Source organism: Diplotaxodon limnothrissa, linkage group LG11, assembly GCF_057381915.1.
Source record: "Diplotaxodon limnothrissa isolate DT_005_m linkage group LG11, D_limnothrissa_male_GT1.1, whole genome shotgun sequence".
NCBI classification, from domain to species: Eukaryota; Metazoa; Chordata; class Actinopteri; order Cichliformes; family Cichlidae; genus Diplotaxodon; species Diplotaxodon limnothrissa.
Genome location: NC_140606.1, coordinates 30,158,158 through 30,181,440, shown reverse-complemented (window position 1 = coordinate 30,181,440; position 23,283 = coordinate 30,158,158). Strand labels below are relative to the sequence as shown.

General features: G+C 42.2%; 1 protein-coding gene across 1 annotated transcript in view; it reads right to left on the bottom strand.

Moving 5' to 3' along the window:
* Positions 1-417: 417 nt before the first annotated feature.
* Positions 418-23,283, bottom strand: part of itga8 (integrin, alpha 8) — a 40,995-nt gene continuing 18,129 nt past the window's right edge. Inside the window, exons 14-30 of the mRNA XM_085365716.1 lie at positions 20,431-20,476; positions 20,235-20,342; positions 14,965-15,020; positions 14,184-14,341; positions 13,932-14,063; positions 12,902-12,969; positions 12,232-12,379; positions 11,476-11,568; positions 7,685-7,764; positions 7,125-7,205; positions 4,848-4,953; positions 3,559-3,717; positions 1,911-2,027; positions 1,686-1,799; positions 1,468-1,569; positions 1,259-1,381; positions 418-1,171 (exon numbers count right to left, since the gene is read on the bottom strand). Of these exons, the coding sequence (XP_085221842.1) occupies positions 1,082-1,171; positions 1,259-1,381; positions 1,468-1,569; positions 1,686-1,799; positions 1,911-2,027; positions 3,559-3,717; positions 4,848-4,953; positions 7,125-7,205; positions 7,685-7,764; positions 11,476-11,568; positions 12,232-12,379; positions 12,902-12,969; positions 13,932-14,063; positions 14,184-14,341; positions 14,965-15,020; positions 20,235-20,342; positions 20,431-20,476 (1,781 nt within the window). The 3' untranslated portion in view covers positions 418-1,081. The remainder of the gene's footprint in view (positions 1,172-1,258; positions 1,382-1,467; positions 1,570-1,685; positions 1,800-1,910; positions 2,028-3,558; positions 3,718-4,847; positions 4,954-7,124; positions 7,206-7,684; positions 7,765-11,475; positions 11,569-12,231; positions 12,380-12,901; positions 12,970-13,931; positions 14,064-14,183; positions 14,342-14,964; positions 15,021-20,234; positions 20,343-20,430; positions 20,477-23,283) is intronic.

The following is a 23,283-nucleotide window of genomic DNA, read 5'->3' as shown; positions in this document are numbered from 1 at the left end:
CTGCTTTGTTCTCCATGTCTGTGCAGGATACAGATAATTAACAAACATTAAATGTACTGTTAAGTAATACACAGTGCACGCAGTAACGTACACCATCTCTGTCTCGGACTGCGTTGCGTTTCTGATACGGACTGTGGCTTTGCAGCAAGTTTTTGAAGTCTTGTCAACCGCTATTTTTTTTTTAAACATCCAACATGACAGACAAAACTTTAATTATCAGGACAGCGCTTCAGCCGTGAATATGCGGCCTGTTCCTCGAAGATAAATTCTATACTCACTATAAGAATATAATAAGTTATTTTGTTCTTACTGGTATCGCTTTGTTCCTCTCTTTTTGATTGTTACGTGTTGGCTTAAATCAGTCTAAAGAAACGCTCCATTCAGCAACAATAATATCACAATTAATCAATTACAGTATGCACACAAACAATGGAAACGTTAAGCTCTAATAAAAATAATGCCAGTGTAAACAAGCTTAAGTATCACACAACTCTCAAATTATTGCACATACATTCATAAATATACAATTCAACTTTGTGCCTTTTCTGTTTATGCATGTGGCTGCATCTCATGTGTGTGTGGGTGTGAACTTGGATAAATTAAATCTGGTGGTGATAGACATCAATAACTGAATGACACAAGTGACACCTATTAGACACGTATGTACAGTACCTGCACACACACCGACTTACACATACACACACTCACAACAGCACTTGTGCATAGATCTAAAGTCTCTTTCTCTGTTACTCAAACAAAAATGTGCAGTAACACATTTAAAGCATTGTTTTGGTAACAAAGTCCAGTCTGTCTTCAGTTCTGGTGCTTCATCGCAATCTATAAACAAAAGACATGTGTGTGTGATGGAGCTTGTTAAGTGTGCTGGTCCAACTTTGCTTTGGTCCCAGTCTGTGTGGAGCTGCAGTTTTCGGTTTGTCCTTTCAGTTCGGTTGATTCACAGAGAGACCTCGAGCCAAGGAATGTCGGTCCCGACTAATACAGATCCCAGATCTGATTTAAGTCATTCAGAAGGTGCGCATCCCTCCTAAACCGCTGTCTTACAACCAGCAGCTGTCACGTCTTATGCATCACCTGTTTGATCAGACGTCAGTTTCTCCTGGTCAGAGATGTCATCATCGGCAGGTGGCCGCGCCCGGTCAAAGAAACCACACTGAGGGAATCACATTAGCCAGTTAGTAGAGTTTTTAATAATTAAACTACCACAAGGAGTTCTGAGGATAGTGGATGATGTATGTACCTTCCACATGGCTAATGTCAGGATGGCCAGGACCAGCAGCCCCAGCAATATGGCCAAGATGATGACCCAGAGTGGAACAGCGAATGATACATCAGGAGTCCCCCATAACACCAGAGTCCCCATCTGCAGGGAAAAAAAACTGTCTATAAATTTTTCCTTATTTCTCGAAGCTTGGCATAAAGACTCATTTTTATTGCTTTTTATCATACCGCGCTTCTGTGCTGAGGCAGCGTGGCGGGTTGGATGCGATAAGGCATCGATGTGACCGCAAAGGACACGGTAGAGTTGAGAATGTAGGGGTCATTACGCCGCTTTAAGATAAAAAAGTTATTATTTTAAAGGTGGCGTGTTACATATCAGACCTTCCTGCTGAGTGAGTTGAGCGATTAAAGTAAAACAAAAAGTTAACACAAAAAAATCAACTGACCTGCAGGAAAGTGTGCGCCCAGAGTCGCGATCGGATCTTTACCACAGCACTCTGCCCGCGATCCAACCGGCCGACCACACACATTATCTTCAGACAGGAGACATTAGTGCAGTTCTGCATAAGGAGAGGGTTGGTGGAGGGAGAAGAAATATATCAAACACCTGTGAATGGCTAATGAACATTTGGCTTAGTTTGTTTTCTTTAGAGACTTTACAGTTGGCTCACCAAGGTTTTATTGCTGTAATCCTGAGCGGTGCTGATAGATCGTTTGTGGCGGTGAGGAGGACTGCTGGTGTTCCTCAGGAAGCCCAGTAATTCTGGTGTGTCCTGGAGAGTGGAGATCTGAAACAAACAGGGAAATGTTATCAATGCTTATTGTTCAAGCAAGTAAAAATGATCATTTTACATTTGAAAGAAAAGAAAATTTGATATATGATTCTCCAACTGGTCCCGGCAGATGGCTGTCCCTTCCTGAGCCTGGTTCTGCTGGAGGTTTCTTCCTGTTAAAAGGGAGTTTTTTCTTCCCACACTCACCAAAGCACTTACTCACGGGGTGCCATATGATTGTTAGGATTTTCTCTGTTTTGTCTGTATTATTGTACGGTCTTTGCCTTACAATATAAAGCGCCTTGAGGCAACTTGGCGCTACATAACTAAAATTGTCTGCCTTTTTGTATGAAAGGTACCTTGTAAATTAACTTGCCCTGTCTGTTTCAGTGCTTACAGTTTATAGTGCCAATTTAATCGTACTCTAACATGTGTTAGTGTATTCTGTCAGTCCAGACACCTTATTAAAACTCGTTGTTTCACTGCGGCCTTTTTTAGGATTTTCTAAGATGTTTTAGAAGACATAATAATATTACGCAAAACCTCCAGCAGAGGAATAAAAAAAGCAAAATGTTAAGAAATCTCATCGCTGATCTTTTGAAGGGTTGAAAACGATTTAATTTCCTGGTCATACCATGAAGCTGAGAACAGCGAAAAGCAGACACGAGCGAACAACCTGAGACTCTTGAAGTCACAACTCTGAGATTACAGATAAAGAGCCAGAATGGTTTCTCCTCGAGGTGTTTGTCTTCACTGTATAATTACATTTAAACATTTTAAAAACTGGACCAGTTGTGCAGGACATGAAACTACTATGACTCTTACATCAGCTAAGAAAGCAAAGGATAGCAACAACAGGTATGCCTTTATCTTCCTGCAGCTCAGTGATTAGCATCTCTGCCCCAGAGATGGCACTCAGAAAACAAGCCACAGATGCACGGATAACTGATTTACCGACTGTAAGTAACACGGATGTTGAGACGCCAATTACATAGAAGGAATTTGGAGAACATTATGTGAATCTCTTTGCTTGTGCGATCTTGGTATAACACTTCGCAGTCAGGTGAAAGAAGTAACTACTGTAATCAGTCTCCTCAGAGGATCTGACACATGCTGCTGTTTTCATAGATGATTACACATTCACATTTTCAAATAACTCCATGTTTTCTTTTCCAATTATCCTACGCGTGATATCATAGATACTGGAAATGATTCCAGCTCTCATTTCTGCTTGTAAACATAACAATCCATCTTACTTGTATGGAGCCTATTGGGGGAAAAAAACACACAAAGAACACAAGAATAACGGCAATAAGAGTGAATGGCATAAATGGTGCCATTAAGGGATAGAAAAAGATATAACTAATGGTATGAATAAAAAAATGTACCTAAGCCGGTTTGTATGAGTAGGTGCTGTAAATGATCAGTTAGAAATGCACAATGTGCAAACAGACTCATTCTTATTAAAAGCAAAACACCCACATGTCATTCTTGAGATTGTTTTTTGGCTGCATACTTGTATTGCGCACTGTATATTTCATGTTACCTCTAAACCATGCGGGTTAAGGCTGGTGTTTGTCCGGCAGCTCACTGGTCCGTCAGTTTTAATCTCCATGGCATACAGCAGGTTCTCATCGCGGAAGCGAGACGGCCAGCCAACGTGAAGCTCAGCCTCCCCGATGCTGCTGGGACCGGAGTTATGGAGCTGCGGGTGAGAGCGAGGCGGCAGAAAAAACAGCGAGACTTGTCAGTATTCTCCGGCCTCGGTCTCAAGCGGCCAAAGCTCTAATCAGGTTATCATAACTGTGGGATGATGAAACGGGCCACCTGTGTTTTCATAATAATGAAGATAATACTAATGCAGCCTCGAGTCTCTCGGGATTGAAATACAAGACAAGTAAAACCTACACCATCACCAGCTTCATCATTCCATATCTAATTTAGGATGACTGAATTATGAGCTTAAATGAACCATCAATTCAATAAACCCTCTTTTGTACTCGCCCCTTTCTTTGTCTATTGCTCTCTCACACACACACACATATATATATATATATGTGTCCTCACATATGCACACGGTCATTAACACTGAAGCAAGTCATCCAAACAGGACATGATCCTGTTGCTGCAGGGCAGGAATTCTGCAAGAGGAAAAGAAAAAAACCCCTCTGTCCTCTCTAACTAGAAGCAGCTGCCCACTGGGAAAAGTACGGCAAATGAAAATCATTATCAGCTGCGGGACAGACCAGACACCGCAGCGCTCCGGTTCAATGAAGCTGCCATCTATTTAAAATAAAAAGAAATCACATGTATAGGAGACAGATGCACGTATGCACATGCCCCTATTGTTAAGTGTCGCCGGCCTGTCTGCCACCCCCCCCCCACTATCCTGTTTGACCTTGTTTTTCCTCTTAATAATTATTATTTATTACACTATGACCCCAGTTAAGAATGTTTGCATCCATGCTCCCTGCTCGCCTTGTTTTCTCGTTGCTCCTGGTTCCCGCTGTCTTGCTTTTTCCTGCCTTTGCAGCAGTAATTGCTCTTCAGCTGGAGACCTTCGATCAGCCAGAGTTTAATTCTTTATAGAGCTACTGGTTTTACTGTGTCCTTCATCTTGCAGAGCCCCTACCCTTTGATGTGGCCTAATACACAAGTTTCCACACCTATTTTCCGCTCTTTTCATCCAAGACGAGACTTTCTGAACAGCACGATAAACACAAAATAGCTCACCTTTCCATTTCTCAATCTCTTCATCTACAAATTCATCCTGTTCATTTCCTCACAGCTGATTAGACTGCCCAGCTGTGTTTCAGTGTAAGGGAGGGAATTTACCTCATAGATGTGTGTGACTTGTGGTCCAACATCATCCTCTTTAATGGGCTTCTCTTTCGGTTCCCAGTTTGGGAATGGCAGCACCACCTGAGAGGGATGAGACACCCTGGAAAGAAGAGGGAAGAGAAACAGTGTGGTGATAATAATGCATGTACACATGGATAGGTTTGGACTTTTTCTAAGTGCATTTGCACATATAAATCCTGATTTAATACTTTTCAGTTTTTATTAGAAATATTGTGTTTAAAGGCAACAGGAACTTTCTAAATTTGTATTTTTCTTATTTCTAAATATGACAAAAACAGACCATTTAAAATATCCCTGACAATGCTGCCTGATTATACAGTGCAGCACCAATACTAACTACCTTAGTTTTAACATATACTCACTGGCCACTTCATTAGGTTCACTTGTTCAACAGCTTGTTAGCACAAATATCTAAACAGGCAACCCCACATGTGCTGCAATTCAGCACATTTAGACATGCAGACATAGCCAAGTCGATTCGGTGAAGCTGATACTAAGGATCAGGAGATTTATGCAACTTTGAATGTGGCATGTTTGTTGGTGCCAGATTTTCCCACACAACCATCTCTAAGGTTACAGAGAAAGGTCCAAAATGAGAAAACATCCAGTAAGCTTTGCTGATGTCAAAGGTCAGAAAACAGCCAGACTCCTTGAAGCTGATAGGAAGGCAACAGTAACTCAAATAACCACTTGTGGCAACCAAGCTTTGCACAAGAGCATCTTTGAATGCACATGAACCTTGAACCACAAGACCACACCAGGTCCCACTCCTGTCTACAATTCGCGTAGACTCACCAAAATTGGATAAAAGAAGACTGGAAAAGTGTTGTCTGGTCTTATGAGTTTCGATTTCTGCTGCAACACTCAGATGGTGGAGTCAGAATTCGTTGTAAACAATTTAAAATTTTAGATCCATCCTGAATTGTTGTGGTTTGGGCTACTAGTGGTGCTGGTGTAATAGTGTGGAGGATATTTTCTTGGCACACTTTTGGCCCTGTAGTACTGAGTAAACACAGTACTACAGCCTGTATTTTATGATCACAATGTACCCATCTTCTGTTGGCTGCTTCCAGCAGGATAACACACCGTCATAAAGCTCAAATCATGTCAGATGGTTTCTTGAAGATGACAATGAGCTCATTGTACTCAAATGGCCGACACAGTCACCAAATCTCAATCCAACAGAGCACCTCTGGGATTTGGTGGAACGGGAGATTCCCATCACGGATGTGCAGCTAACAAATCTGCAGCAACTATGTGATCCTATCGAGTTAATATGGACGAAAACCTCTGAGGGATGTTTCCAGCACTTTGTTGAATCCATGCCATAAAGAATTAGAGCAGCTTTGGAGGCAAAGATGTACCTAATGAAGTGGCATTGTTAGTGCAGTTATATATATATGAAATAGTAAAATGTTTGAAGATTTTTCTGGTGTGGAATTGTCAGTACTGTGGGCTATAATTGCCTCTTGATGATGACATTCTGATAATTTCATGGTAGTCTAAGCTAAGTGGGCAAAAATGTTTACATTCCCCACTGTGGGCATAATGTTTGCAGCTAAGTGGACATAACTGAGCCAGTTTAGCAAACAGCAGCTCTCCATGATGAGCTTAATTAAAATATCTTACTTAATTCCAGGATTAAAGTAGACATCGCATCAGACTGAAGCAAACACCACCCCCACTAATAACAGAGAATTAAAATGTGAATTGCTAAATTTTAAATGTTCATCTGAGCAGGGACATTTTTACAGTGCAAACATAGGAGCATGCCCTCGTCTTGCTTATACCAGGTCCCGCTGTGTTTGTGTGTACGGCTGACCACACCCAAACAACAACAAGTAAGGCTCCAAGCTTTGAAGTGTGTGTGTGTGTGTGTGTGTGTGTGTGTGTGTGTGTGTGTGTGTGTGTGTGTGTGTGTGTGTGTGGTGTGTGCGCTTGTGTGCATCAGCAGGCATACGGGAATCCATGAACATGCCAGCGGCTCCAAGGTTTTCCATGTGCACGTGATTAGCTTAGATTTATGACTAGAGATGTGTTTTTATGCTCTTTGTTTCTATCTGCAGATGAACAGGGAGCACAAATTCAAGCATTTTAATAATATCCTACAATAAAAATAAAGAAGTTTAGCCTGAAACAAGATTGTCATATTAACAAATTATCTTTAGGATAATTAGAATAATGCTTTGTTTCAAGGCAACAAAGCATTCGGCGACCGTGTCTCAGAGACTTAAGCAATGGTTGACTCACCCACGTAAATCAAGCTGAGCTTGGGCGGTGACAGACAGATTCAAACTGACCAGGTTGCTGTCGGAGTTATCTTTGTTGGAGCTGTGGAGACATTCATACGGTTAAAATAAAAGAACTATAAAAAGAACAAACTGATTTTATTATTTCCAGTGAGGCTTTGATACAGTGCAAACAGAACCAAAACTCAAGATGAACTCATAATAAAGCCGGATTTTCAGGTTCAGATGACTCTGACAAGAATTCCCCTAGCAGGGGGATTGCAAAAGTCAAACATCTGCATCTAGCGATGTGAGATATTGAAAATAACGCTATTAAGCACACAGTGGGCATCTTGTGTAGAGCTTGTCTCCTGTCTGGAGCTCCTCGGGGCCATCTGTATTTTTCTGCGTCTGCGGTTAGTTTCATCAAACCACAGACAGCAACATGATCGGGACAGACACGAAACGTATTTACATGGATCAGATGAAACACAAACAGCTCTTTGTGCGTGTATGAAAGAGACAGAAACAGTGACGATGGTTGGGGGGGGGGTTGAGCATGACTGCTGGTGGGTGTGTCACCTGTGGATCTGTAGTTCAAAGCTGATTTTTGGTCCAGCATCTTCTAGCCTTTGGACTGAAAACCTCAAGCCAACAGACAGCTGGTGAGGGCAGGAGCATGTAAAAAAACACACAAAAAACAGGGAGAACTGATCAAAAACATGACAGAAAGAATGGGTGTTGGGGCAGGGGCTGTTAAAGAAAGATGACAGAGAAATAAAATCCATCTGTACATAAAAAGTCACATTAACTAGATCAGTTTCTGGGTTCTCAAAGGCAGATTATCAAAGTTGTGTGTGTTGATAGCGCGCGAGATTCTTAAATCAGAAAAAAGCCAGACTACAGACACACAGACACATAAAAGCCACAGTTAGGTTTCTTGTGTCTCCTCAGTTTAAATTCTCTGGACTAACTCGAAACACATGCAGGAATTAGTTCATCATCGACGGCATGGCAGCGTGCGCATGTGTGTGCACGGGTATGTGAGTTCTGCTGAACAACAGGTCAAGCACATGGATCAGAGAGGAAAATGACAGCATGCAGACGTGCACTTCAAGAGGGAGACCTGGGGGAGGAGAGGGGGAGTGATGGTGGAGTGTGGGACTACAAAGTCAAGTTATCTTTATGGATACACATGTGAGAGATGAGCAAGGCAGAGAAGCTCTACAGAGACAGGCACCAAGTGAGAACAAACCATTTGGAGAGAAGTCATCACTTTTACCTCCCGTTTCAGAGAGGGTGAAGCTTAAAATTTGTCTTTAGGGCACCTGGAACTCTGTGGTTGAAAGCTGGGAGTTAATGTTTGCAGTACTGTCCTTCAGTCGCTGTGGTCAGCTTGAATTTAGGTCGGTTAGAAAATGGGTTGTGCTTTCATGGTGCAGAAAATCTTCAAAACATCCGCCTAAACCTTCTCAAAGCAATGCATCTTTGTTATATTCTCTGCCTTACGTCAGCGCACTGTGTATTCCAAAAACTGCAGCTTGGCTAAAATACTCGGCTCCTGTGTTTGGCAGCCACAACGCTTCGCGCAGTGTGTTTAGCTCATAATTTAACAGAACAATGATTCTTTGGAACGACAGAGTGAGAAGTGGTTTATGCCAATGAAGTGGTTTAAAGGGTTTTCCGCTGACAATGTAATACTTCTTGTCAGCATCACAAGGTGGTTACTATTATTAAAATTTCAACTGACCACAGCGACCGTGTTTAAAGACGGATGAAAGTGCAAACTTTGAGCAACCAGCTGGAGGATTAAAAGTGATTTCAAATCAAGATCATGGATCACGTTGAACTCACACTCCTCTCTTTTTCCCTGCACACCTGACTCTAAACTACACTACCTGAACAAAAGTACACATTACTACTCATCATTGCTACAAGAGCTGCTTGGTTAAATACCATGAAGCTCCCGGCTCACATTTTGTGTGCTGATGTTAACGTCAGAGGTTTGGAGCTGTTACTGAGTCAGCAGAAAGTTGGTGATTTTTACACACTGTGCGCCGCAGCACTAGGAAACCTCAGTTTGTAACTTTACGTGGTCTGCCACTTTGGGGTTGAGTTGCTGTGGTTCCTAAATGGTTCCACTTTGCAATAACAATTCAATTCAATTTCATTTTATTTATATAGCGCCAAATCACAACAACAGTTGCCTCAAGGCGCTTTATATTGCACAGTAGATCGTACAATAATAGATACAGAGAAAAATCCAACAATCATATGACCCCCTATGAGCAAGCACTTTGGCAACAGTGGGAAGGAAAAACTCCCTTTTAACAGGAAGCAACCTCCGGCAGAACCAGGCTCAGGGAGGGGCGGGGCCATCTGCTGCGACCGGTTGGGGTGAGAGAAAGAAGACAGGATAAAGACATGCAGTGGAAGAAAGACAGAGATTAATAACAGATATGATTCAATGCAGAGAGGTCTGTTAACACATAGTGAGTGAGGAAGGTGACTGGAAAGGGAAAAACTCAATGCATCATGGGAATCCCCCGACAGCCTACGTCTATTGCAGCACAACTAAGGGAGGATTCATTCACCACATAAAACCACTTACAGATGATCATGGAATATCTAGGAGGGACGAAATCTCATGTACTGACGCGTTTGAACAGTCACATCCCATTACAGCATCATGCTTGATTTCAGTGTGCTCTTTAGAACGAGCCACTCTTTCAAAATGTTTGCAAACCGACTGCATGGCTAGATGTTTTTGTACAACTGTGGCAATGAGACTGAAAACACCTGAATTAAGAGATTAAGACTTCTGTGTGTTTGTTTGAAAAACAAATGTATTTATTCAAATGTGGAACTGGCGACTTCTTTTCCAAATGGTGGAACAAACCGAGAAGCTGCAGAAACTCTACTTTGGAAAAGAAAAAGAGCCACAGTGTCAGAGTAGTCACAAAAAAAGATGAAGCAAGAGAGCAACAGAAACTAAAAGTAGTGCAAAAGAAGAGGGAACCACTAAAGTGAAATGTAAGATTCAGATTTCTTCCTTTGCCTTATATATGTGAGCAACAAAAGCGGTTAGCTGAATACATCTGGGTGTTTTAAACCTGAAATCAGTCTGGATTCAACGGTGCTAGGGTGGGGAGAGTTTTTTTATTGCCATTATAAATAAAATCTGTATTTCTGATGTGATGTGGCTAGAACTGATACTTATGTTAGATCACTTTGTGGTTTGGAAACTGTGTGCAGCCATTACTCATTCCATTAATGCTCTCCAGTAGCCTCCAGCTACTATAAATATGATATGTGTATAACTGCATTTCTCCTATAACAAAAATTTGCAATCAATTAATTTAGTATTTTTCATTTATATTTTGCTGGAATCAGTAATTTAAGCACTGCAATTTTGTGAAACACTAACAAAAAACACATCTTCAAAGTAGGACTCCACTGATTGATAAATGACTGAAACTAAGATTCTGACCAGTAGAGGAAGAATGATGACAGAGATGCAGGCAGGCAGATGAATGCAAATACCAAAGCCAAAAAAACTGCTTCCCTTCAGGCGTGTACCCTTAACTCATCGCTCTGTTCATGCAGCAGAGGGTTGACCACCAGTGATGAGAACTATTTAGCTGCACAATACAACCAGAATCTGTACGGGGGACATGGAGGTATGTTCTGCATCAGCTCATGGATTCCTGAACGTTCAATGGGGCAAGCGCAGAGTTCAATATGGGAAACATCTGGATAGCTGGAGAGCTGCGCATGCACACACACACACACACACACACACACACACACACACACACACACACACACACACACACACACACACACACACACACACACACACACACGTGTATGCATGCCTTGTCCTTTTACACGCTCTTGTTATGCTCTCCTCCCCCAACAGTGAAACATGACCGCATAATTGATTTATCAGAATGCTATGTGTCACCTCCAAAGAGCAAATGCACCTCTCTGCCAGCCTTGACGCCTTTAAAAAAACAACAAAAGCCCACATTCACACACATGTCATGCTTTGTAGCACATCTCTGTGTATCTGAGTGGTAGAATTTCATGTAACATGGGACCGCTCTTTACTTTACAAAGCCTTGGCTTCCTGCATGTGTCAGCCACGCACGACCTAAATGGATTATTACTACACATGCACGCTTGGACTGAATGCAAAGCCTAGCCCTGTGAATCAGACTGTGTGGAATGGAGGTCAAGGTGAACATCAGCAATCACTGGAAAGCATCAATCAGGGCGAATTAAACCTGAGGCCTAACAGTTGCGCCTTCTTAGCGTGGGTGTTGTTGAAACGTTTGTGTGTGCGTTTGCGCTTACGTGCGAGAACTCACCTCCGTCTCGGCCACCATCGGGTTCCCGAGGTCACACACCACCATCCTGGACTCATTGATCAACTTGTACTCACAGTTTAACTGAGAGAGAGACTAGAGGAGATCCAAGGTACGGAAAGACAGTAAGAGTGGGACAAGAACAGTGAATGAAAGTGACAAATAGAGAGCAGTGAGAGTCAAGTGGTGAGCGAAAAGACAAAGGGAGGCAAGTATAACACCATCAAAGGGGGATGGGAGTGAGAAGGGTGAAAAAGAGAAGGAGAGAGGCAGGGGGGAGGACAGGAGAGGAAGAGTGATGAATGCTCTGACAGTAACAATGTCATCAATCAAACAGCCCCATTACACACTCATTAGCGCACACACGTGCAAACACACACACACACGCAGACGTAAACACACATATGCACACAGAAGTTGACCCTATCTATTTCCGTGGTCACTAATGCAGCTTGTAAATCATAATAGGGGCTTTTGAGCTGTTGCCAGTAGAGCATACCCGGCTGATAGCCTTGCCTTAATCATGTCTAACAAACACAAACCACAAAGACACAACAGGATGCGATGCCAGACTGTAACTGAAGCCTCAAATAGCCCACTTCCCAGTTTTTGAACTTGGCTTCAATGATGATGAAACAACAGTTTTGGTCTTATCTATTTTCAGCATCCACCCTTCTGGCCCTTAACATTAAACTGGGATAATTGATGTCAGACAAATCTGTGTGCAATGTGTGTAAAAGAGTGTGCGTGAGTATTTACCTCCACCCTGCGCTCTACTCCGATGTAGTCAGCTTCAGGCGGTAGCAATGCGTAGAGCTCTGTCTCGTAGGCTCCCTCTCCTCGGTTCACCGCAGTGATGGTCAACATGACCAGGTTGTCATCTGCAATCACCACCTCTGTGCGGTCCCTGTGTTTGTGCGTTTTATTGCAGGAAGAGAAAAAAGCAGAGGCAGGAAATAAAGCACTTTGCTGTAATTAAATATAAAAAAACAAATGTGTTTTTTTCCCCTGTAAATTCTAGTTAATAATTTTCGGGACTGGACATGTGCAATCTCATCAGCTGCAAAGAATGCAGTACCTCCGACCCCAACAATAACCCCACCAGCACACGCGTGTGTGTGTTAATCAGTCAGTAAATGCTGACAGGATGTTTGCATAATGCTGCCATGGAGATATCGAACAGCTGGAAGCACTGTGGAGAATAGGTTAATTCACATATGCAACATGCACACGAGCACACTCACAAACACACGCTCCGTGGTAAACGGGGCCATAATGTGAGCAACTTTAGTGTAAACTTGGCGCATTGTGTGAGGAATAACAGACACAGTTGCTTTGGTTTCGCTGTGTGTGCGTGGGTGCCTGCGTTTGGCTGTCTGAAGTGTTGGGTGTTTAGAAGTTCAGGTCAAAGGGTGCCGCCGCGTCTTACATGCTGGCAGAGAGCTGGAGGTCCGGGATACAAATATTGTCGTCGCCGCAGTCGAGGAGGATGTAAGCCTGAGAGGAAGAGGGGCACAAAGAGAGGAGTGAGATGAGGACACGGAAGGATGCAGGTGCTCTATATATATAACATATACACATTCACACAGGCCTTTGGTTTGTTGTGTTGCTGCCTGATTTGGGCAGAGATCTGACTTCTGTCTCTCTGCGGCTACTATGATAGTCCTCGGTTTGTTGCTGTTTTGTTTTATTACGACACTTAACGTCCAAAAATTTAAGGAAGTGTAACTGAGCGAGCTAATTTTAATGGAAACAATAAAATAAATCCTTCTTATTAAAAACGATAAACAATATGGGCAGTGCTCCTCTTTTCACCATGACCTCATATGATCCATGTTTCCAGTGAACATAGTTCAGTGCTGAAAAGCTTCTTAATGTTTATATTAACTCAATTCACACATGGGAGCGCAACCAAACGAGTGCATATTCTTCCATCATAACAAGTCTGAAAATGGCCTAGAGCTGGATCTTAGCGTACATCAGGGCCTTTCTTAGTTTTTTGCTATTTTTATTAAGTAAATATACTGCTCCAAACTCTAGATTATAACAGTTTCATCTGCAAAGGTAAACTGCGCTGTCCCATCCCGGGAAATGATAGACTCCAAGTTGATTTTAGGTGAATCAGATGGTTTATATTTGGGAGTCAGTCTTTTTGTGTCCAAGACAAGCATTTTAAATCAAGCAATGACTGAATAAAATATGATCTCAGGTCGATTCTGGATCTCTTTTGGGCTTAGCGAAGTTGAGTTAGTTCAATTTTTACAGCCCAGTGTCACAAATCACAAATTTGTTCCATAGGTCTTCAACAACCTAAAGCCTCCTTTCTTCTGATAAAGAAAAGCTCCCCCAAAGAATCCATTAAACAGGGCCAACTAAGGAGAAATCCTTCTTTGATGTGCCGTGTACACTGTACTGTACAGCATTATGTGTTTATATGTACATACAACATGTATGCTTACATGCTCTTGGAGGAAGGTGCTGCTGTAGTGGTTAAGGACAGGTGGAAGACTTTGGTCAAGAGTAGCTGGAGCCAGGCTGTAGTTGAGAGCGAGTGAGATGGGGCTCAGCTTGTCCCTGAACTCATCCTCCTCCTGGAATAAAGTGTGAATGAGAATGAGAGAAACGTGCTGTCAGTCATTCACAACCTCACTTACAAAGCTCATTAACTATTTCTTGTATGTGTGTTCGTGTGCACGGTTTGATTTGCTCACTCTGAGGTAAATTGTGTAGCTCAGGCATGCACGTGGGCGACTGTGACCCAGCCTCAGGAGTCCCATGCGCTGAGGCTGCTCGGTGTCCAAGAAAAGCACTCTCTTCACTCCACCCCTGGAGCCTTTGAGCCAATCGAGCTGCAGCTCCGCTCTCAGGTCTGCACAGAAGATAATAATAAATAAGTAGAGATTAAATTTGAGTTAACAGGTAGACGATTCAGCCAATCCGACACTACTTAACTGTTGAACCTAAAGCGGAGATGTCAAACTCATTTGACATCACGGGCCACATTCAGCCCACTTTGATCTTAAGTAGGGCAAAGCAGTGAAAGACATTTAACTAAATATTTAATTCCTGAAAATTTCTTATTGTAAGTAAAAGAACTGCAACTTCAACAGTGGGTGTTTTCTTTATAATAAATAAATAAAATTACAGGAAAAAATCTGTTAGCAGATTGCCCAGGGTGCCCTGTACAAAGAGAACATACAGTTTTTATTAATTCATATTTTTCCACTGTGGACTGAAGTCTTTGTTGGGCCTTATGTTTCACAGCCATGCTCTAAAGGGTCTGGGTTCGATGTGACTTTCCATTAGATATGGGATAAAGTCCTATTTGCATTTGCGTGTTTGTGTGTCTTCTATCTCATCTATTGCTCCTCACACCCACCTTTGTTCTCCACTCTGATTGGTGTATAAGAGCAGAAGATTCCCAGCAGGAAACTCTAATAATGATACAGTATGTACAGCAGAGCCGATTTCAGCTACTGCACAGCTGCTTACCTACAGAGCTGGGGATGCCCACACCACTCACGGCTGCACAAACATCCACTTTGAGGCTACGAGAAAGGAAAATTGGAAAAAGAGACAAGAGGTAACAAATTTGAGTCTCACATGTGTTCCGATGGTAGTTCTAGTTAATTTGTGTGTAAGAGAACGCAAACTGGTGCACACTACTGGAAATGTCAGGGTTTTTTTTTTAAGGGATTTCCCAAGTGCTGTTAAAGGATTTTTTTAACATGGCTTTTCCAAAGATCCTAGCTAGAAGTTTCATTTTAATTTAATTTTTATTATTTATTCATTTATTTGCTGCATGTGTTCTCCACACATTCTCATGACATTTGTATAAATGTTAAAAAAAAATCAGAATGACTAAAAAAAACCAACAACCCACAAACAAGGCACTTCTTCCTTCCTGCACTCCACGGGGCACGGGGAATTACCACAGTGCCCCCTGCCCATTAGACACACAGATATGGGAGACTGGGAAACACTTCTGCATTTCCTCAATTTATGTGGGTATTACCCTATGTGCAAGTGTTTTTTCTGAGCGTGCATGTGCGTTATCGCCACTTTAATCAAGGACAGGAACTCTCACACAGGAAGGCCTGTGCTGTTAATAACCACTAATCTGGGGAAGCTTGTGGATGCAATGCTCCTCTTACACTGACGACTCAGCAAGTGTGAGCCAGTGTGAGGGAATTACAGTGCTTCATGTGATCATTATTTCTTTGGTTTCAGTTCACCAACACTAACAAGCAGAATGCAGCTGTTGCAGATTCCTGTGTTTGCTAATAATTAGGTTCCCAATTAGATGACACAATGATGATGAGCTGGTTTTTCTTCAAGTGTGATGCAGATGTTAGTTTGCGTGTGTGTGTATGACAAAGTGCAGGTTCTCTTTTGTTAAAAAATGCTCCCCTGAGTCATTATAACCTCTTCAGGTAGTTTCACACGTAGTAAATATGTGTTGCATGTGTGCGGTGTTCGAGGGTATGCTCGAGTGTGATGTTAATAAGCACTGTGTGCCAAACTTAAGTGCACGCAACACAGAAATGACCCCTAGTTTACTGCCGACAGCCCCGGCTCTTTATTTAGCTGTTACTGTATAGAACTTTCCTCCTCTAGCCTTAAATAAGTCACAAAATAGTTGAAATTAACTGATATTCTGCATCAGAGCTGCTTCTGAGGTTGCACAGTGTCGGAAACCCCCCTCCCCCAGACCATTATGACATACAATTGGAGGGGGGGGGGGGGGGGGGGGGGGTAATGGTTTCTGTTGTCGCCGCCCCTCTTTTTTATGAGTGTTTCTCTTGACCCTGGCCTTGAGTGTAGCCATTTGGTTCATATATAAACACTTACATTTCCAAGACGACTGGATAACATGTTGCGCAGTTCTTTTCTAAAATAACAGGCCCTAAAACTTGCTACAGACCAGTCGCCTTTTTCTCTTTCCTCTACTTCTTCATCCTCTTTTCCCAGCGCCAGTTTGTGCCGCATCTTAACCACTACATTGAAATCAGAGAGCTGAGCATGAGATTTTCTGAAAAAATAATTACCAGCTAATCTTTAAAAGGGCTGTTTAAGCTTGGGACAAATTGTTTTTGGCCTCACAAACAAGCTATGAACAGAACATGCCGTTGCCTCTTGGGTTCATAGGGAAAACATGTCAAGGCTCAGTCACACCAGAGTAAAAATAGGATCACATCCTCTTTGTGTCTAGGAAAATCGGTGGCTGTCCGGTGATCGCACCGAATGTTTTTGCTATCACAGGCCGATTGCAAGTAGCTGCAGCCAACACTTTTGATTGCAAGGCAATTACAGACGTCACAAAGTGAGATGTCACTATTTGTGGGAGGATTTCAGAATTTCTGTTTCAAATTTGTGAGGTTCTGTCCATATATGAATTTCTGTTTAATGTGAATTTCTGTGTCTGTAGATGGCAAAGATCTGCGATAAACAGCAACAGATTCATCACATTGACTATTATCAAAAACAGACTACGTGTGATTTCCAACTGGACCCCATTCAGTTGCAGACTGAGAGCAGACTTCACCTTATGGCTGACTGTGAGTGGTCACAGATCTGGTAACCACCATCGAAGCAACCATTGGAAAGGCGATGAATGAGTTTGCACAAAGTCACAATCATTTTGTCATTCTTTTCCCTCGTGTGAGCGTAACATCAACAAAGATTTCCCCACTTACCACCAAAGAAGTGAGTGGGTTTCCTTTTAAACTTTGCCTTTTCGTCTCCTCTAACTGATCTGTCAAGCTAAGAGAACCCACAGTTAAAAAGCTCATTTCCCTCACATTTAAAAACTGGATAAGAAAATACTGGTTGAACGTCTCTAACCTCTTCCAAGTAACAACAACCTAATCAAGGAAGCTGGAAATGACAAATAAAGAACAAGCATCTTATTTAAAAAACATGTAAACATAATCGACGTATGCTTTAATTTCAGTTCCTGTTGTGCAAGAACCTGTTTCATCTAAAGCTACCATGTCTGTTTGTATTTGAGGGGGGAAAAGTACAAATGTTTTATTCTTTTGATCCTGGAGCAGACAGAATATTTTAGAAGACAGTGGAAGCACTTCAGACAAACACTCAGTGTTGTTGTACCACCTTCAGAGTCAAAGACCGCTGGGTAATTATTTTTTAGGAAATCAGATACTTAACTATGTGACTGAAATGTAATGGAGATGTATGAAGCACAGGCTGGAGATTTCACCCTTTATGCTCCTTTCTAGTTCAAATTGCAGGGAAATGTCTCTGAAACACAAGAGACTCAAACAGCCTTTAATTCTATTGCTGCTGTTTGAATCACTGCGTGTTTGCATATGTCCAAAGTCCTATTTGATTCCATACCTTGGACCATAATTTTATAGCGGTTTATTTAAATAGGCTGAGTTTTGTTTTGACAATACTCCACAGTATAAGGCTCTATGTCAATCCAGCCCAAACCCCTTTCTTTTTTCTCTCACTGCCAATATTCACACACCACTACGCAGACACCGCGATGGCATAAAGCCGAGCCCACTTCTCCGTCCAAACAGTCCTACAGCAGTTCCTGTCCCAAAAAGTCAGGACCAACAATAGACTGAAGCGAAGCCGCAGGAGCCTTTAGACTGGCTCCCCTCAACTAAACTCACCCCCAGACCGTTCAAAGCCAGCGTGCTCACCCCCACCAACAATAATATAATCAAAACAGAATTATGCCGTTTCAGATTAATTGCAGAGCCCCGTAAATCTGAGGTTCCGGGTCATATGAGTGGGCTTTTTCAGTGGGCTGCTGTGTTATTGCAGCAGAGACACTGACAAACGGACTTTGGCCGATGGCAGACATCTAGAGCGCAGAGATGAAATATTTGTCACATGCGTCAGTGAGGGTGTAATTTGTAAAATGGGAAACTTTATACTGCACAGCATATTAGGATACAGTACGAGCAGGATTGTTTCTTTTACAGATCTGAGGTTCAGAGCAGCAGTGGGCCTCATTAGTCTTATGTTTGCTTAAGACTTAGATCCCTTTAACTTTCATTCACCTGCACATGCACTCACACATCTGCGCACACACAAACACACGCAAGGTCCGTTTTTCCAAACTGCGATATAATTTACAACTGACCAAAGGCGTTAATGCTGGAAAAGTGTCTAATTTAGGTACTAAGAGCTGTCACTCTTCATTTTTAACTCGACCGTAGGTGCGGATTCGACCGCCTTTTTCTCACCATGCCATGCCAAACGGAAGCGGCAGAGTGACCCAGCTGGAAAAAATTACAACAAACTGTAGACTGTGGTGACGAGCTAGAGAAACATCTCACAAAACAAAAGGAAATCAACGTTTTATTCTGTGGGAAAGGATTCGCCTGTTTAATTGCAAAATGTGCAGCAGAGTCAGAATATAGATTTCTGTAATGATGCACATTCTTTTATTGTACTCTTGTAGATTTCTGTTTTTCTTTGATTTTGTTTATTTAACCTTGAAAAAAAATCTGACTGAGATCAAAATCTCTTTTTCAAGAGGGACCCTGCCAAGAGTGCTGCATGAAAACATTGGTACAACAATAAATATCCAGTTAAGATGTATAAATAGGTCCGTTTCCAAAAGTCAGATTGAAAGTAAACAATGGCAGTGAAATTAGAAGTGGATGAAGGAGGTTTTTGACTAACCTCCTTCAAGCTCAAGGAGTCAGCATCTGGTCAGAGTAGTACTGGTTTCAAAAAATGTGTAACGTTTATGTCTATCGGTAAGGAGAGGGCAGCTGAAGAAGTTAATATACTGGTGCTTTCAATCACAGTTAATACACTGCCTGGCCAAAAAACAAAGGTCACCACCTGGATTTAACTAAACCAACAGGTAAGAGCCTTCTATTGGATAATTACTGCAGTGATTAAAACATTTCGGCTGGCAACTAAACGGCCAACCACCTTCAAATTAGAAATGTAGATGGAAAAAATCTTGACTGTGATCAGGGATCATTTATGCTGGGAAAATCAGACTGTAAAGAAATCAACAGTAGAACGTTCATGTTTAACAGTGAAGGTAAAAACATTTCCACATGCACAATGTAAAGACGGCTCATGGAGTTTGGGACTAAACAGCTGTGTAGCCTTAAGAAAAACACTTATCAGTAATGTTAATTTAAAAAAAGTTTCAATGTGCCAGGAAGCATAAAGATTGGACTCTGGAGCAATGGAAAAAGGAGTCCAGATTTACCCTGTTCCAGAGTGATGGGTGCACCGGGGTAGGAAGAGAGATGGAGTGATACACCCATCACGCCTGAGGCCAGATTTACTAACACTGGATTTTGGCAAAAAATCCAGTGTTAGTAAAAAAAAGAAAGAAAAAAAAACAAACAAATAAAAAAGAAACTGCATAACTTTTGTAACCACACCTATGAGCACTATTCAGGGATTGTGTTCACACACAACTTTGCCCCGTCTAGTGCCTGTCATACAAGCCTGTGGGGCAGTGGAGTCAGTTTAACTATCTGAATATACAGACTCATCGGGTTTTTCCATCAACAGATTCTTCTTCCCTGATGGCAGGGCCACATCTGTATATGATAATGCCGAGATTCATCAGGCTCAGGTTGTGAAAGAGTGGAGAATATTATTGTAACAGTGCAGAAGCTTATCGAGACGATGCCATCGTGAATGCGTGCCGTCATCACCTGAAGGTGGTCCATCAAAATATGAATGTGTGACTTTACTTTGACCAGGCTATGTTATATTAATACATGGTTATGAATCGGAGAGACTGTAATTACCAGGTAACCATGATATTCATCTGAGGCAGGTGACACTGTCGGTCGTCGGGATTAAGGATTTTGGGGGTCAGGATCATTTCAGCTTCCACAGATACCACAGCTTGTGACCTGCACATACACAAACAAACAGATGCATACCTGTAACACGATCCAAAATCCCAAAACTTGGGAGTCTTGCACATTTTTTTGTGTTTACCTGTACACTGACACCTTGCCCACGCCAAAAGCCCCCACGATCAGATCTGCAGAGAGAGAGCAGCAGAGAGCTTCAAAGAATGCCACAGATGGGACTGATTTCAAGGTCTCCAGCAATCTTCATCAGACACAGACTTCTCAAATCAACTACACACAAATCAGCTACACACACACGCAGACTGTCATATAGAATTGATATTCTGATATCGTGTTGCTTTGCCTTTCACACATGACCCTCTTCAGACTAAATTCACAAACAGCGTTTGCACGACTGTGTCATGCGTGTGCTTTCCCTGTGTGTTTGTGCTGTCAGACAGGGACCCCACGCTGCATTCCAGGGCCATTAGAAAGCTCACAATCACATTTCGCTAAACAGCAACATTTCCCAACAGCCCGCGTAGCAACGACTCCTAATTGCAAGCAGCACCAGATTTCATCTATATGTGATTTTTATTTGTTTTCATGGGATTTGTGATGAACACACACTTTTAATTGGCTCTCAAAGTTTAAAATGGAGCCGGTATTTAATGGCTGCGGTCGGGGGACACATACCAATGAAAGCCGCACGCCGACACGGACTCACATATACACACACACACACACACACACACGAGAGCTGATTAAAACAATGTGAAACTGAAGAGAGGCACTTAATGGATGCAAGCCACCGCTGCCAGATGCAGCAGAAACCTAAGCCGTGTGATGTTGAGAGAGACTGCACAGCGAGAGGCCACGGGGGCTACAGCAAATGACTATTTTCATTATTAATTAATCTCTTATTATTCTTATGATTAGTTTATTAATGTTGGACCTTTAAATAATTTAGTCTCCATGGTTGGGTATAAGGGCAAAAGTTCAAATCTCCACGGTGGAAAAATTGCAGCATCTCAGATTCCATCTAGAATTTCTTTGATATATCATAACAAAACTGTAAAGACAAACAGCGAGAGACACTTAATCAGTTTTGTGCTGATAGCATCATTAATCAGCTGACTATTTCAGCACTAATATCAACTACCAGCCCCTTCGTGTTGTGGTAACCTGCTGCATGAGGACAACGGATGGAAGCAAGTGGAAGTGTAGTCTTGTAACCCTCGCTTGTCATTTGCTGTGCCACTCCTCTCCTGTGTATTTAAGAAGAAAGGGACTAATTGAATCTGAGTGAGGCACATCTGTTTCTGCCTTTGGCTGCAGTCGCAGAGTCCCCCTGACACCACAGCATTAAACATTTAGGCCTTGTCTCTTTTCTCCTGGGGTGTGCTATGTCACTATGTAAGTGTGTGTGTGTTATACTAAAAATGCTACAATGAGGACGGATGTGAAGATGTTGGTATTTTGGAGTTTGGGAACGGAGGGGGAAAAGCAGAAGAAGGTGAGGTGTAGACAGAAAAGGATGATGTTTGGCTTTTAAATCACAATCTGTGAAAGCCATCAGAAGAAGGTGTGTTTTTTAGCAGAAACAGAGAAGGAGGTGAGAGGGAGAGCCCATCCAACTGTAGCAGTTATGTAACCTGGAAAATGTAACTCCACTCATGTCATCAGCTGGCTGTTTTATTTTAATGCTTGCATTTGCTAAAAAAGACGCATGACATGAGGCTTATTTGAGGATAGGGTGCCTTCAGGGTTAAGAGTTTAAGTTTGCACATGGCTTCATCCGGAGCTAAATCAACCAACGGCCTACTTTCCTTTTCCATGTCATTTCCATTTCCGTATACACAGGAAAGCTTGCCCACCACTGTTGATTTGAGGTTGGTGTGTGTACAGAGACCCACTGAGCCATAGCCACACACGAGCAGGCTGCATCACTCAACGAGGGCATCTCTAGGTGCAGGTATGATTTCGGTAATTGAGCTGCTAGCTGATGGTGTCCATCCTGGGCTATGAAAACACAACCTCCATCCAGAGTTTAGACAGACTGTCAAGCTGTCAGTGGATGTATGCCCTGAAAGCTGCGGGGGATCGGACACGATGATGAAATGCCAAAGATCAGTGGCTCTCAGTGGAAAAAGAGGTAGTTTTTCAGAGAGAGGTTTTCCTCATTCTTGGATTCATGTGTGGTGTTTTAGGACAATTCAATAAATTGCCAGCCATTACACACATTTGAAACACTATTTTTACACCACAGAGCAGGATAATTGCCTGGATTATTTCTAGATTGCATAGTATGGCAGGTTTTGTTTAAATTGCACCTATTACACACTTAGTGCTTTTATTTATTTTGTCATATATACCCAGTGCTGAGAGGTGGTTTATATTAAACACGTCAGAGATAGTAATCCCGGTGTGCCAAAAGCTCAGATTACTCTAAATGCTCTGTTTCAGGCAGTTTTTGCTACTTTCTAGGCTCCGTGAGGTGTCACTGAGAGGTTAAATCCTTAATACGGTGATCTCAGGCACTGACGCGCCACCCACCTGCTGTTCAAAAAACCCTGAGAGGGGCAGCCAATCAGAGGAAAGTTACTTAGAAGGAAGGTTAACCTGTGCTAGACTGAGTGGCTGTACCAAGGCCCTGTATCATGCATGAAATGAGAATAAAAATGGGCGCCAAATATTAGAGTTGATTTGGAGGCCTTTAATCAATTTTGCACTTTCCAACCAAATAAACACGAATCAAAAAGTCTTTCAGCGAGAGCGACTGTCGGGTAAACATTGTGGGTTTTTGGCCTTTAACCTGTTAAATGAAACCAAAATTGCATTTGAAGGCAATGTGATACACAACTGACCCCGGCCGTTTTGCACAAAATCAGATATGTCTGTGATTTAATGAAGCTTGATTTGAAGCAGTGAGCTGTGTGTGTTATTTTGATCCCTGTACCGCCTGCTTTTTCAGGTTTTGTCCTATCTACCTTTCGTT